Source organism: Salvelinus sp. IW2-2015, unplaced genomic scaffold (assembly GCF_002910315.2).
Source record: "Salvelinus sp. IW2-2015 unplaced genomic scaffold, ASM291031v2 Un_scaffold2323, whole genome shotgun sequence".
NCBI lineage: Eukaryota > Metazoa > Chordata > Actinopteri > Salmoniformes > Salmonidae > Salvelinus > Salvelinus sp. IW2-2015.
Genome location: NW_019943648.1, coordinates 197371 through 211906, shown reverse-complemented (window position 1 = coordinate 211906; position 14536 = coordinate 197371). Strand labels below are relative to the sequence as shown.

At 43.4% G+C, this 14536-nt stretch overlaps 1 protein-coding gene across 1 annotated transcript in view; it reads right to left on the bottom strand.

The window, feature by feature from the left end:
- LOC139025159 (basement membrane-specific heparan sulfate proteoglycan core protein-like) overlaps nt 1–9937 on the bottom strand; it is an 11813-nt gene extending 1876 nt beyond the window's left edge. The window contains exon 1 of the mRNA XM_070440236.1: nt 9793–9937. Within this exon, the coding sequence (XP_070296337.1) occupies nt 9793–9841 (49 nt within the window). The 5' untranslated portion in view covers nt 9842–9937. The remainder of the gene's footprint in view (nt 1–9792) is intronic.
- Nucleotides 9938–14536: the final 4599 nt, after the last annotated feature.

Genomic DNA, 14536 nt, shown 5'->3' with positions numbered 1-14536 from the left:
ATAGCTTCTAGTTCTGTCTGAGTTGAGTTCGGTGTCGAGATCTGAGTAGGTTCTAATCTGGTAGGTTCTAGTCTGATTAAGAGGTTTTCAGTTTTTAATTTTGAGTAGAGTTTTTGTGTAGATTGGTTTAGAGTTCTAGATCTGGAGTAGGTTCTCGTGTTTAGATTGAGTCACGTTCTATGTTCTGGTTCTGTACCGAGTCTAGATTGAGTAGAGTTCTTAGTGTTCTTAATCTGAGTTAGAGTTCTAGGGTCTTGGTGTTCTAGAAGAGAGAGGATGGACATCTTTGATATTGGGACTTACCCGACATTGCCATAAGAATCTGGTTATTCATTGGCCAAATTTTCTGTGTGCCCATGATGTCGTTCAGAATGGGTTTGAAAGAAACTGACATATGACTATGGCTGTGCTTCACATCTGGCATTTGTTTTTGTATGTTTTTTTTGGTTTTAAAAACATACAATTCATAATTGAGGAGAGCTCCATAACACATGCAGTTTTATGTGCTGCACTACAGGTCTCATAGTCAAGACTCTTTAGAGACAAAGAATGGGGGGCAACTGCACCAAGGGAGAGAAAGGAGACCTCGCCGTTAGTGACGCTCAAGGGAAGCCATTCTGTCTGAGCGAGTGGAGAGCCACCCCCTGCAGGTGGAGAGCTCAGGAGAATGTGTTCTCTATGTTGTTATACCACTGTGAGCACGGGGGCGGTGTTACAGATACTGTATAGACAAAGGTCTCCACCTTTCAACATAATTGTAAATGTGAGCCTTACTCATTGTTTTCTAGGCTTTCAAATGGACATTCTCACTTTCTCCTGCACCTCCGTGTCCTTAGAGGGAAGTAGTGCCCTCATGTTATCCCTCTTCCCTAGTCCTTAGAGGTAGTGCCCATTTATTCTCCTCTTCCCCTGGCTCCTTGGACGAGGCTGTTACTTATGTTTCAAGCTCTTCCCTGGTCCTTAGAGAGAATAGCTGTCTATTATCAACTCTTCCTGGTCCTTAGAGCAAGTCGTGTACTATTTTACAACCTCCCCTGGCTTGAAAAAGTGTGCCCCTTGTTTCAAGTCTTCCCCTGTCCTTAAGGAAGTCTGTACTTATGTTTCAACTTTCCTGGTCCTTGGAAATGTTATTTTATCAATCTTCCTGTCTTATGAAGAGTAGTGATCTATGTTATCACTTTCCTCTGGTCTTAGAGAAGTGATGTACTTGTTATCTTCCCCTGGGTCCCTTTAAGAAGGGGAAGATTAGTGCTCTATGTTATCATCTTCCCTGGTCCTTAACGAGAAGTTGTGCCCTATGTTATACTTTCCCCTGTCTTTAGAGAGAAGTTCTATGTTATCAATCTTCCCTGGTTTAGAGGACTATGACTCTATGTTTCAAGTCTTCCCTGGCTACCTTAGGAGACGTTGTTACTTGTATAACTCTTCCTGTCCTTCAGAATTAGTGATCTTGTTATCCATTTCCCCTGGTCCTATAGAGGATGAATAGTACTATTGTTATCACTTTCCCCTGTCTTAGAGGAAATAGTGCTACTCTGTTATCCTCTTCCCCTTGGTCTTAGAGGATGGTACTATGGTATCACTCTTCCCCTATCCTTAGAGGAGTAGTGTCATTTATCAACTCTTCCTGGTCCTAAGAGAGTAGTTCTTTTATACTCTTCCCCTTGTCCTTAGAGAAACGTGTGTATTTACACTCTTTCCCCTGCCTTAGAGAGAAAGTAGCTGTACTATGTTATCATCTTCCCCTGGCCTTAGAGGAAGAGTGTACTTGTTTCAATTTCCCCTGGTCTTAGAGCGAAAGTGTGTCTTATTGTTATCCACTTTCCGTTCCTTGAAGATAGTGCCTATGTTATAACTTTCCCCTGTCCTTAGAGGAATCTTATCTATTTATAACTCTTCCTGGTCCTTAAGGGAAAGTTTGTACTATGTTATCACTCTTCCCTGGGTCTTGAGAGAAATAGTGTACTATGTCTATAACTTCCCTGTCTTAGAGAGAAAGATAGACTATGTTACAAACTGCTTCCCTGTTTTAGAGAGAAGTATATCTATGTATCACACTCTCCTGGGTCCTTAGAAGAGTGATGTACTTGTTCAACTCTCCTGTCCTAGAGGAAGTAGTGTACATATGTTATCATCTCATTCCCTGTCGCTTAGGGACGTAGTTCTATTTATCACACTCTTCCCCTCTTGTCTTAAGGAACTGTCTTTGTTATCAACTCTTCGCCCTGGTCCTTCGAGAGAGTGAGCTGTACCTATTGTTCGACTCTATCCCTGGTCCTTTTAACGAGAACGTAGTGAATTCTAATTTGTTTTCACTCTGTCGCCCTGTCTTGGAGAGTAGTGGTACTAGTTCTACACTCTCCCTAGGTCTTAGAGAAGAATGTGTACTTATGTTGAACTCTCCCGTGGTCTTAGAGAGAAATAGACATGTACTATGTTTCAACTCTTCCCGTCATTAGAGAGAATAGTGTACTATGTATCAACTTTCCCTGTCCTAGAGAGAAGTTAGTTACTATTTTCACTCTTCCCTGTCCTTAGAGAGAAGTGTGTTATTATTGTTATCACCTCTCCCTAGCCTTGAGAAAGTTTAGTGATCTATGTTATCACTCTCTCCCTGTCCTTAGAGAGGAAGTATGATCTTATGTTATACTCTTCCCCTGGTCTTGAGAGTGTAATGGTACTATGTTATCATCTTCCCCTGTCCTTAGAGAGAAGTCAGGTGATCTTGTTATCAATCTTCCCTGTCCTTAAGAGAATAGTTGTACTATCGTTTGTCAACTCGTTCCCCTGGTCCTTAGAGAGAATAGTTACCTCTATGTTATCACCATCGCCCTGGTCCTTAGAGGAAAGTAGTCTATGTTATCAACTCTTCCCCTCGTCTTAGGAGAGAAAGTAGTGTACTATGTTAGCACACTCTCCCCTTCCTTAGAGAGAAATAGTATCTATTTCATCAAACTCTTCCCCTGGTCCTTAAGAGAAAGTAGTATCATGTTATCTCACTCTTCCCTGGTCCTTAGAGACAAGTATGTCTATGTTATCACTCTTCCCCTGCCGTCTTAGAGAGATAAGTAGTACTATGTGATCACACCTCTTCCCTATCGTCCTTAGAAGAAACTAGTATTCTTTATCAAAATCTCTTCCCTGTCTGATAGGAGAAGTAGTTATCTTTCACTCTTCCCCTGGGGTCCTATAGGACGAAAGTAGTATCTATTTATCAATCCCTCCTGTCCTTAAGAGAAGTAGTTACTGTACATATTTCAACTCTCCCCTGTCCATCTGGCCCTTATTGTGCACTATGACTGAGGATGTATTTAATGTTCCCTGTCTCACGATCGTTCCTGTACTGCGCTGGCTCACCTTCTGGTAAGTTTGCAAACCAACCAAATTAATACAAATGATATTCCCGCACAAAAAACAACACAAAAAACAAAAAAAAAAACAAAAAAAAAAAAAAAAAAAAAAAAAAAAAAAAAAAAAAAAAAAAAAAAAAAAAAAAAAAAAAAAAAAAAAAAAAAAGAAAAAAAAAAAAAAAAAAAAAAAAAAAAAAAAAAAAAAAAAAAAAAAAAAAAAAAAAAAAAAAAAAAAAAAAAAAAAAAAAAAAAAAAAAAAAAAAAAAAAAAAAAACAAAAAAAAAAAACCCCAAAAGAGGGATTACTATATGATGATTCTTGACACGGTACGCCCTACTTTGCAGCGAACACTTACTTGAGCAAAGGTTTGAGGAGTTTTCGGTCAACCCAGCAAGACGTTCATTCACATCACTGGCTCACAGGAGTGATTAGAAACGTGCCGCACACACCGACACAGGGAATATTTATGGAAATTATTGGCAATTATACTTGTTTCGGGGAGGGTCAAGTGCAGTACTGGTTCAGGTGAGGAGGGTTATTATATATACAATATCCTATATTGGGTTTATGATACTTGTTGTTCGGTCCACGCTCCACACCTTATAGATTAGTATATCCCCGGTGGTGCAAGTGGTTCAAGGGTTGGAGGAGGATAATTACTACTGTATTGAGATGGGGCAGTTGAACACCTCTGAGGGGGACAGTTAAACATCGAAGGTACAGTAAACATTGAGAGGACAGAAAACATCTGAAGAGGGGCAGTAAATCTGAACGGGACAGTAAACACTGACGGGCAGTAACACATCTGAAGGGACAGTAAACTCTGCAACCGGACAGTACAAACATTCTGAGGGACAGTAAAACTCTGAAGGGACAGTAAAACATCTGAAGGGGCCCCCCCGGACTGAGTGGGGCAGTAAAACATCGTGGGCAGTAAACATCTGGAGTTGGGACAGTAATCTGAAGGGACAGTTAAAACATCTGAAGGGCAGTAACATCTTAGGAGTTAAAACATCTGAGGGAAGTAACATCTGAAGGGACAGTAAAACTCTGCAGGCAGTACCCATCTGACTAGAGGACAGTAAAACATTTGAGTTAGGACGTTAAAACTTCTGAAGGGACAGAAGACACTCGAAGGGCAGTAGAAACCTCGGAGGGCAGTAACCTCTGGACGGAGACGTACACTCTGAAGGGTGACAGTAACTGGACGCGGGACAGTAAAACACCTGACGGGAACGTAAAATCTGAATGGGGACCATGTAACATGCTGAAGACAGTAAAATTGAAGAGGGGGACAGTAAACATCTGAATGGACGTAAAACATTCTGAGGGACAGGAAATTGAGGGACAGCTTAAAAATCTGAGGACAGTTAAAAGTCGTGAAGGGGCAGTAAACATCTGAAGGGGGACGGTAAACATCTGGAGGGCACAATAAAAAATTGGGGGCAGTTAAGATCTGAGGGGACAGTAACATGAAGCCATTCAAAACATTAAAGGTGACAGTAAACCATCTGAAGAGGGGGACAGTAAAATCTGAACGGAACAGTTAACATCTGAGAGGGACAGTAAATCATCTGAAGAGGACAGTAAACTGAGGGAAGTCTATAAAATCTGATGGACAGTAACACATCTGACGGACAGTAACTCGAAGGGACAGTAAACTGCTGAAGGCGCAGTAAAACCATCTGAAGGCGACAGTAAACCATCTCGGGACAGTAAACATCTGAAGAGCGGGACAGTAAACATCTGCAAGGGGCAGTAGCTTGAGGGACAGTAACAAATACTGAAGGACAGTAAATCTGAAGGGACGATACAACTCTGAGGACAGTAACAATCTGAGGGACAGTTCAACATCTTGAAAAGGACCAGTAAAACATGCTGAAGGGCATAAACTCTCGAGGGACGTAAAACATCTGAGGCGACTGTAAAAATCTGAATGGGTCCAGTAAAAACATTGGATGGGGCAGCTAAACATCTGAACGCGGGGCAGTCACATCTGAATGGGACAGTAAAACATCTGGAGGCAGTATACATCTGAAAGGGGCAGTATTCAAAAACATCTGGACGGGACGTAACGTTTACGGGGACAGTAAACTCTGAAGGGGAAGTAAACATCTGAAGGGACAGTCACATCTGAAGGGCAGTAAACATCTGAGGGCGCAGTAAACATCTGAAGCGGGACAGTACATCTGGAGGACATCGAACACTTGGGACAGTTAAAACATCTGGAGGACGTTAATCGAAGGGGCAGTAAAAATCTGAGGGACAGTTAAACACTTGGAGGGACGTTAAACTTAAGGGACGTAACACATCTGAAGGGATCGTAAGACATTGAGGAATAAATCTGAGGGACAGTTAAAATCTGAAGGGGACAGTAAAACATGCTGAGGGACAGTAAACATCTGAAGGTGACAGTAGATTGAGGACAGTACAACATTCTGCGGCGACAGTAACATCTGAAGGCGCAGTAAAAATCTGAGGGGCATTAAAAACTCTGAAGGGGCAGTAAAACTGGGGCGGACGTTAAACATTGAAGGGACAGTAACCTCTGAGGGCGGTAAACATTTCTGGGAGGGGACAGTAAAACATTGAATGGGACAGAACACATGGAAGGCGCAGTAAACATGAAGGAGACAGTAAACATCTTGAAGGGCAGCTAAAACATCTGACGTTGCATAACATCGAGGGCGACAGTAAAACTCTTGAAGGACGAGTTAACTCTGAAGGGACGTTAAAGCCTCTGCGGGGGCAGGGTAAACATCTGGCGGTAGGTCTATAACAGTTTGGGTCTAGAGTGTCTCCCCCTTTGAAGACGGGGATGACCGCGGCAGCTTTCCAATCTTTGMAAAGATACAGACGATACAAAAGAGAGGTTGAATAGGCTAGTGATAGGGGTTGGAAAAAGTTTCAGCGGATAATTTTAGAAAGAGAGGGTCCAGATTGTCTAGCCCAGCTGATTCTGAACATCAGCTGTCTGGATTTGGGTGAATGAGAACCGGGGGGGTGTGGGCAAGTTGCTGCAGGGGGTGCTGAAATGTTGACCAGGGTAGGGGTAGCCAGGTGGAAAGCATGGCCAGCCATAGAAAAATGCTTATTGAAATTATCGATTATCGTTAATTTATCGGTGYTGACAGTGTTTCCTATCCTCAGTGCAGTGGGCAGCTTGGAGGAGGTGGTCTTATTCTCCATGGACTTTACAGTGCCCCAAAACTTTTTGGAATTAGTGSTACAGGAAGCAAATTTCTGTTTGATAAAGCTAGCCTTTGCTTTCCTAACTGTGTGAGTTCCCTGAAAATGTGCATATTGCTGGGGCTATTCGATGCTAATGCAGAATACCATGTTTTTGTGCTGGTTAAGGGCAGTCAAGTCTGGGATGAACCAAGGGCTATATCTGTTCTTAGATCTACATTTTGTGAATGAGGCATGCTTCTTTAAGATGGAGAGGAAAGCACTTTTGAAAAGCAACCAGGCATCCTCTACTGATGGGATGAGGTCAATATCCTTCCAGGATACCCGGGCCAGGTCGATTAGAAAGGCCTGCTTGCTGCAGTGTTTTAGGGAGCGTATGACAGTGATGAGGGGTGGTCGATGGACCGTGGACCCATTACGCATGCAGGCAATGAGTGATTGCTGAGATCCTGGTTGAAGACAGCAGAGGTGTATTTAGAGGGAAAGATGGTCAGGATGATATCTAAGAGGGTGCCCATGGTTGCGTATTTAGGGTTGTACCACGTAGGTTCCTTAATCATTTGTGTGAGATTGAGGGCATCTAGCTTAGATTGTAGGATGGCCGGGGTGTTAAGCATGTCCCAGTTTAGGTCACCTAACAGTATGAACTCTGAAGACAGATGGGGGGCGACCAATTCACATATGGTGTCCAGGGCAGAGCTTGGGGCTGAAGGGGGTCTATAACAAGCGGCAACGGTGAGAGACTTGTTTCTGGAAAGGTGGATTTTTAAAAGTAGAAGCTCGAATTGTTAGGGCACAGACCTGGATAGTATGACAGAACTCTGCAGGCTATCTCTGCAGTAGATTGCAACTTCACCCCCTTTGGTAGATCTATCTTGTCGGAAGTAGTTATGGATGGAAATTTCTGGATTTTTGATGGCCTTCCTAAGCCAGGATTCAGACACGGCTAGATATCCGGGTTGGCGGAGTGTGCTAAAGCAGTGAATAAAACAGACTTAGGTAGGAGGCTTCCAATGTTAACATGCATGAAACCAAGCCTTTTACGGTTACAGAAGTCAACAAATGAGAGCGCCTGGGGAATGGGAGTGATGCTGGGGGCTGCAGGGCCTGGGTTAACCTCTACATCACCAGAGGAACAGAGGAGGAGTAGGATAAGGATACAGCTAAAGGCTATACAAACTGGTCGTCTAGTGCGTTCGGAACAGAGAGTAAAAGGACCAGATTTCTGGGCGCGGAAGAATAGATTCAAGGCATAATGTACAGACAAGGGTATGGTGTGATGTGAGTACAGTGGAGATAAACCTAGGCATTGAGTGACGATGAGAGAGGTTTTGTCTCTAGAGGCACCATTTAAGCCAGGTGAGGTCACCGCATGTGTGGGGGGTGGAACAAAAGGGCTAGCTAAGGCATATTGAGCAGGGATGGAGGCTCTACTTGAAATAAGACAAGGCATTAACCAAAAAAGCAATAGACAAGGTATATTGACATTAGGGAGTGGCCTGTGTAGGCCGAGTAATCATAGGGTCCAGTGAGGCAGCTAGGCGAGCTGGAGACACGGCGACTCAGACATGCTAGCAGGCCGGGGCTAGCAGGCTCGCAGATAGGCCTCAGGGGGACGTCGCAAAGAGAGAGTCTGTTGAAACGCCCCCATCGGACGGTTACGTCGGCAGACCAGCGTGATGGATCGGCAGGGCTCCGTGTCGGCAGAAAAGGGTCCAGGCCAATTGGCAAAAGAAGTATTGAAGCCAGGAATTGTCTGATGGCTTCTCTTCGGCTAGCCGGGACATGGGCCTAGCTCAAGGCTGCTCCAGGCTAACTGGTGCTTGCTTCGTGTACAGAGATGTTAGGCCAAGTGAGTGCCCTCTGGATAGGAGCTAGCTAGTGCGGATGATCCGGTGTAAAGGTTCAGAGCTTGCGGTAGGTTCCGGAGTGTGGTAGAGAAAAACAGTCCGATATGCTTTGGGTTGATATCGCGCTGTGCAGACTGGCAGGAATTGACCGGCTGAGGCTGGCTGATGTCGCCGGATTAACGGTGAGTGACGCTAGGCAGTGGCTAACTGACTTCTAGCTTAGTAGTAAAATGTCAAAATGAGGGAGAGATAGTTAGTAGACACACACCACTGTAGGTAGAGATAGGTTTAGTCCACACCACCCCCACCGACATTCACCGCAAACACACCTGTAGGAAAGATAAGGTTAGTAACACACCACACACACATAATCGGCAACACACACACTGTAGGAAAAGATAGGTTAGTAACACACACAGACCACACACACACAGAAAATAGACACTCAGAGAGACACAACACTAGTTATTGACATCCTCCGAAGCAAGAGGAGAACACAGGTTCCCCCAAAGGGGGGGTTCAATGAGTTGGACACACACTCACTCTCACACGGCACGTACACGCACACACTCAACACATTACACACACACTCACTCACTCACCTCACACTCTACTCTTGCATATACAGGATTCATATAGAGAGTAATATAGACCATGGTCACATTGACAGGTATACATCAAAGGCATGCAGGCATGCACGTACACTACACACACCAACCACACACACACACACAAACCACACATACACTACACGACACCAACACCACATACACACACCAAACAACACCTCACACACATACACACACTCACATACAACCACTCACATAAAACACACACACACAACAGACAGCACACAGGGGCAGACTGTGAGCGTTCGTCTGGTCTGTGGGGAGAACAGCAAACAAATGCCACCCCAGAGCAACATCCAATCAGAGACAACATGCATCTCAGGTCTGGTAGGACATGATCAGTGACTAGACCGGGACATGATATTAACACTGTTTTATATATTGTCATAGACCATGGGACATGAATATTAACAAGCAGTGTTTTATAAATTCACATCTACAGTAAAAAAAAGGAAATGTATCACCGTGCATTTAAAGTTATGAGCTTATGTTAAAGATTAAGAATTCTAAACCTCCGCGACTTAGTTTATTACTTTATTCATAATCCCAAAACTTTTTTTAGAAAGTAGAAAGTTTAAAAAGCAGTTTAGAGCTAAGAAAATCCACTTAAAAGGGATAGTGCAGCAATTTAATCATATTTATATATTATTTCCTGGGCCTTGTCTATAGACCGCTTTCAATACTGGGAAACAATTTTTTTTTTATATCTCCGTAAATGATTTAATAACATGTTCTCTGCTTGTAGTGTAGAGAGAAGCAGCTGTAGTAGTTTACCTGTCCAGAGTAGAGAACAGAGGAACAGTGCTGTTGTGGAGGAATCCATGTTGCACAGAGCAAAAATATCCTCTCTCTGTCCTACAATCTCTCTCTCGTGTCTCTGCTCTCTCTCTCTCTAACACTCCTCTCTCTCTCTCGCCTCCCTTTTCCGGCCTTCAGTCTCCTGCTGTGTGTGTCTCGCAGTCTCTCTTTCTCTCCTCCCCCTCTCTCCCTCCTTACTTATTTGTGTGTTCAGCTTACCCAGATAGGCAGGCAGGCAGGCAGGCAGGCAGGCAGGCAGGCAGGCAGGCAGGCAGGCAGGCAGGCAGGCAGGCGTAGGCAGACAGACAGACAGACAGACAGCCAGACAGACAGACAGACAGACAGACAGACAGAGCAGACAGACAGACAGACAGACAGACAGACGACACGACAGACAGACAGGCAGACAGACAGACAGACAGACAGACAGAAGACAGACAGGACAGACAGACAGACAGACAGACGGCAGGCAGGCAGGGCAGGCAGGGCGGCAGGCAGTTGCGGATATTAGCTCAGAAACAGACAAGAAATGTCTGCCTGCCCCATAGAACCAGCCTAGAAAATCATCCTGAACCATCCAATAAATATCATCCTAGAACCAGCCCATAAATATCATCCTAGAACCAGCCCAGAAATATCATCCTAGAACCAGCCCAGAAATATTACCTTAGAACCAGCCCATAAATGTCATCCTAGAACCAGCCCAGAAATATAATTCTAGAACCAGCCCAGAAATATCATAGAACCAACCCAGAAATATCATCCTAGAACAAGCCTAGAAATATCCCTCTAGAACCAGCCCAGAAATATCATCCTAGATTCAGCCCAGAAATATCATCCTAGAACCAGCCCAGAAATATCATTCTAGAACCAGCCCAGAAATATCCTATAACCAACCCAGAAATATCCTCCTAGAACCAGCCTAGAAATATAATTCTAGAARCAACTCATGAATATCATCCTAGAACAAGCCTAGAAATATCACTCTAGAACCAGCCCARAAATATCCCTCTAGAACCAGCCCTGCTGTTGGATATAAACTCAGATAGGTATTATATTATAATGTACTGMATTGTAGCCTAGAAGTTTTCACTCGTTACTGTATTATGAATTAATAACATATATTTTTAAGTATTCTTCATATGTTAAATGAATTCAATAACGCCACTAAAGGAGTCTGAATTTTGTTTAATTTCAAATACAACCTGTAATACAACTGGAACATAACGAACAAGATCATATCAGAGATGTTGTTTTTCGACTGGGAGGGCTTCTCTCTCACACCTATTTTGGTTTGGTGTCAGTTTGTCCACAAGAGGGCGACGCACTACTAGAGACCTATAGGGAGAGAAGCCTCTGACTGTATTGTGCAGTTCGGGGCCAGGCTCAATGTGGGCGGAGTCAGAAGTCGGGGCCGCGCTCAATGTGGGTGGAGTCAAAAGCGTCTAACCCGAACCCTTCCCGTCTCCTTCAAGGTCACCCAAGTTGAGGTTCACGTCGACGGTATCAACGCCAATCTAGAACAAGCCCATAATTTATAATTATCTACAAGAACCAGCCCATGAATATAAATCCTTAAAACCAGCCAATAAAGTATCCCTCCTAGAAACCAGCCCATAAATATAATCTTAGAAACAGCCATAAATATCATCCTAAACCAGCCCATAAAATATCATCTCAGACTCAAGCACCCAGAAATATCATCATATGTAACCAGCCCCAGAATATTACCTATAGAAACCAGCGCCAGAAAGGTTATCATCCAGAAACCAGCCCAGTAATAAAATTCTAGAACCAGTCGCAGAACATAGTCATAGAACAACACTAGAAATTGGAGATTTGAGCTCGCTGAACACGCTAGACATATCCCTCTAGAACCGAAGCAGCCAGGAAATCACCATCAATCTAGATTTCACTAGCCCAGAAAATATCACACTCATCCGAACAGACCAGCGCGGCAGAGAATAGTCGATTGCAAAACCAAGCCACATAGGAAAGATCCGTGATTTAAGATGCCAACACCAGAAATATCCTCCTACGCAACACCAGCCTAGAAATATTAAAATTCTAGAACCAACTCATGAATAGTCATCCTATGAACCAACCTATGAGTAAATAATCATCTAGAACCAGCCCCAAAATATCCTTAGAAACCAGCCCTGCTGTTGGATATAAAACTCAGAATAGGTATTATATTATAATGTACTGGTATTAGCAGCCTAGAAGTTTTCACTCGTTACTGTATTAATGAATTAATAACATATATTTTTAAGTATTCTTCATATGTTAAATGATTCAATAACGCCACTAAGAGGGAGTCTGAATTTTGTTTATTCAAATAACAACCTGTAGATCACACTGGACATAACGAACAAGATCATATCAGAGATGTTGTTTTCGACTGGGAGGGCTTCTCTCTCACACTATTTTGGTTTGGTGTCAGTTTGTCCAAAGAGGGCGACGCACTACTAGAGACCTATAGGGAGAGAAGCCTCTGACTGTATTGTTGGCAGTTCGGGGCCAGGCTCAATGTGGGCGGAGTCAGAGTCGGGGCCGCGCTCAATGTGGGTGGAGTCAAACGCTAACCCGAACCCTTCCCTTCCTTCAGGTCACCCAAGTTGAGGTTCACGTCGAGGTATCAACGCAAGAAAGCGAATCTTAATCGAACTGTCACGAGAATTTTTATCCCAATGTTATAACTGAACTATTTTATAACTTTGACCAATTCCTAGAGGTTTTGGTAGACCTGGTTAAATGAAGAATTTAGCAAAGCCTCAGATTCTGCAATAGTTAGTCTCTTATTCAGAGAGTATCTGAAGTCAAAATGAGAACATAGTCATTTTTATAAAACAACACACACACAACACACACACACACACCCACAACCCAGTCACACTACACTAAGCACTCTCAAACACACCAACACACTACACGTCACACGATCGACTACACACATTTCACGGACATCACACTAACACACACACACATACTCACACAACACACACTAGTCAGAGGAGAGCATTGCACACTCTACACCAAACTACAACCACCACACAACACGGACACACCAGTCGCCCGCACGAGCAGCACTAATGCACAACTCACATCAGTAAAACTCCTACACTCTTCTGAGTGGGCTAGTATATTTTTATGCGCCAACCACTATGATTATCTTGAATACGTGACGGTTTCTTCGATTCTTCGGTGGTTGACACAGACCATTTCCTAACCACAGTGTACTCCCCTACCTAGCGTTTGGGTCGAGGCATAGTTTCCCTGTTTGGTTTTCACACGAGTGTCTCGAACCAAGGTTACAGTTTGGCCTTTGAGTGTGGCTCTCAACCTATCAACTCCAAGCTCACACATCTCCTGCGAATAGTAAGACAATGGCCTAGTCCCACACACACCAATTATTTGTATTTGAGCATACGATCTTATCAACGCTACAAACATATGTAAATTTATCATCTCTGGGTTGGGTGGCATTGTCAGGTGTTATTACACCACTTTGCCTTTGTTGGAGAACGCCCCGAGATCCTTCTGGCGCGCTTACTAGAGCTCAGACTATTGATTAAGAAAAGTAAGGGCACTCAAGACATCGAATTGTGATACTATTTGTTACGGAATAATCGTAATACGCAGTTGCTCTGCTGCTCCCACTTGTTTACCTCATTGGTGCAGGAAAGGAACGATTGTAGTATTCTAGACCTATCGATCACGTTTGACTAAATATAGCGAGTTTCTTTCTGGGTTGGTGTCGATCTGTTCTGTATTTTTGTGGATGGACAGGACATACTCGACCCCCAGCTGCTTGCTGGTTGGCGACTGACTGTAGTATACGTTTGTTAGTAATACTGTATGTTAGTGACCGCTTATCTTCTGCTACTCTCATACTGGCGGGCTGGACTCGGTGTCAGGTTGCCCATGTTCTTCCTCTACTAATTCTGGTTGTTGCAGTGGCTGCTGCTGACTATCTGTTCTGTCGACTATCTGCTGCTACTATCTGCTGCTGACGTATCTGCTGTTGAACTATGCTGCTGCTGACTATATCTGCTTGGCTGGAGTCTCAATCCTGTAACCCATGACTCATACTGCATGTAACATCATGATTGCCTGCACCTACAGCAGCATTTATGTTGATGTTCTGACGTCTATAACAAACATTTCATCCAATTATATGGTTTCAGGGTGGAATACTTTAGTCATTATCTTAAACATATACATTCCTTTATCACGAACATAACCTACATGGATAAAAATATAACCATGGAAGTAAGTGAGACTGTCATTATGCATAATGTACTTTGTAATATTCATGTTATACCAGTACAGTGGTATATTTTTAGATGACCAACTACCGCACCGATGTTAGCATAGCATTAATTAGCACCCATTTGAAGTGAGCTAGCTAATTGCTCACAATGAGGGAATCTTATTTGGACAAATTTGCCAACTTGAGCAGTAAGCCTAGGTTTACATGTACAGTTATGTAATCGATTTGATTTTTGATTGTCTGTGTTTCTTCAATGTATGCCTTGTTGTGTTTAGCTGATTCTAATGTGTATCATTGATGCGGACGGCCATTCCCTAAGTTACACACAGCGAGTCTACACAGCCTACACATGTATATACAGTAATGAATCACCTGGTCCCACATACATAACAAGTCAAGAAAAGTCATTGTACACTGCACACTGCAAACACACTGCACACTCCACAC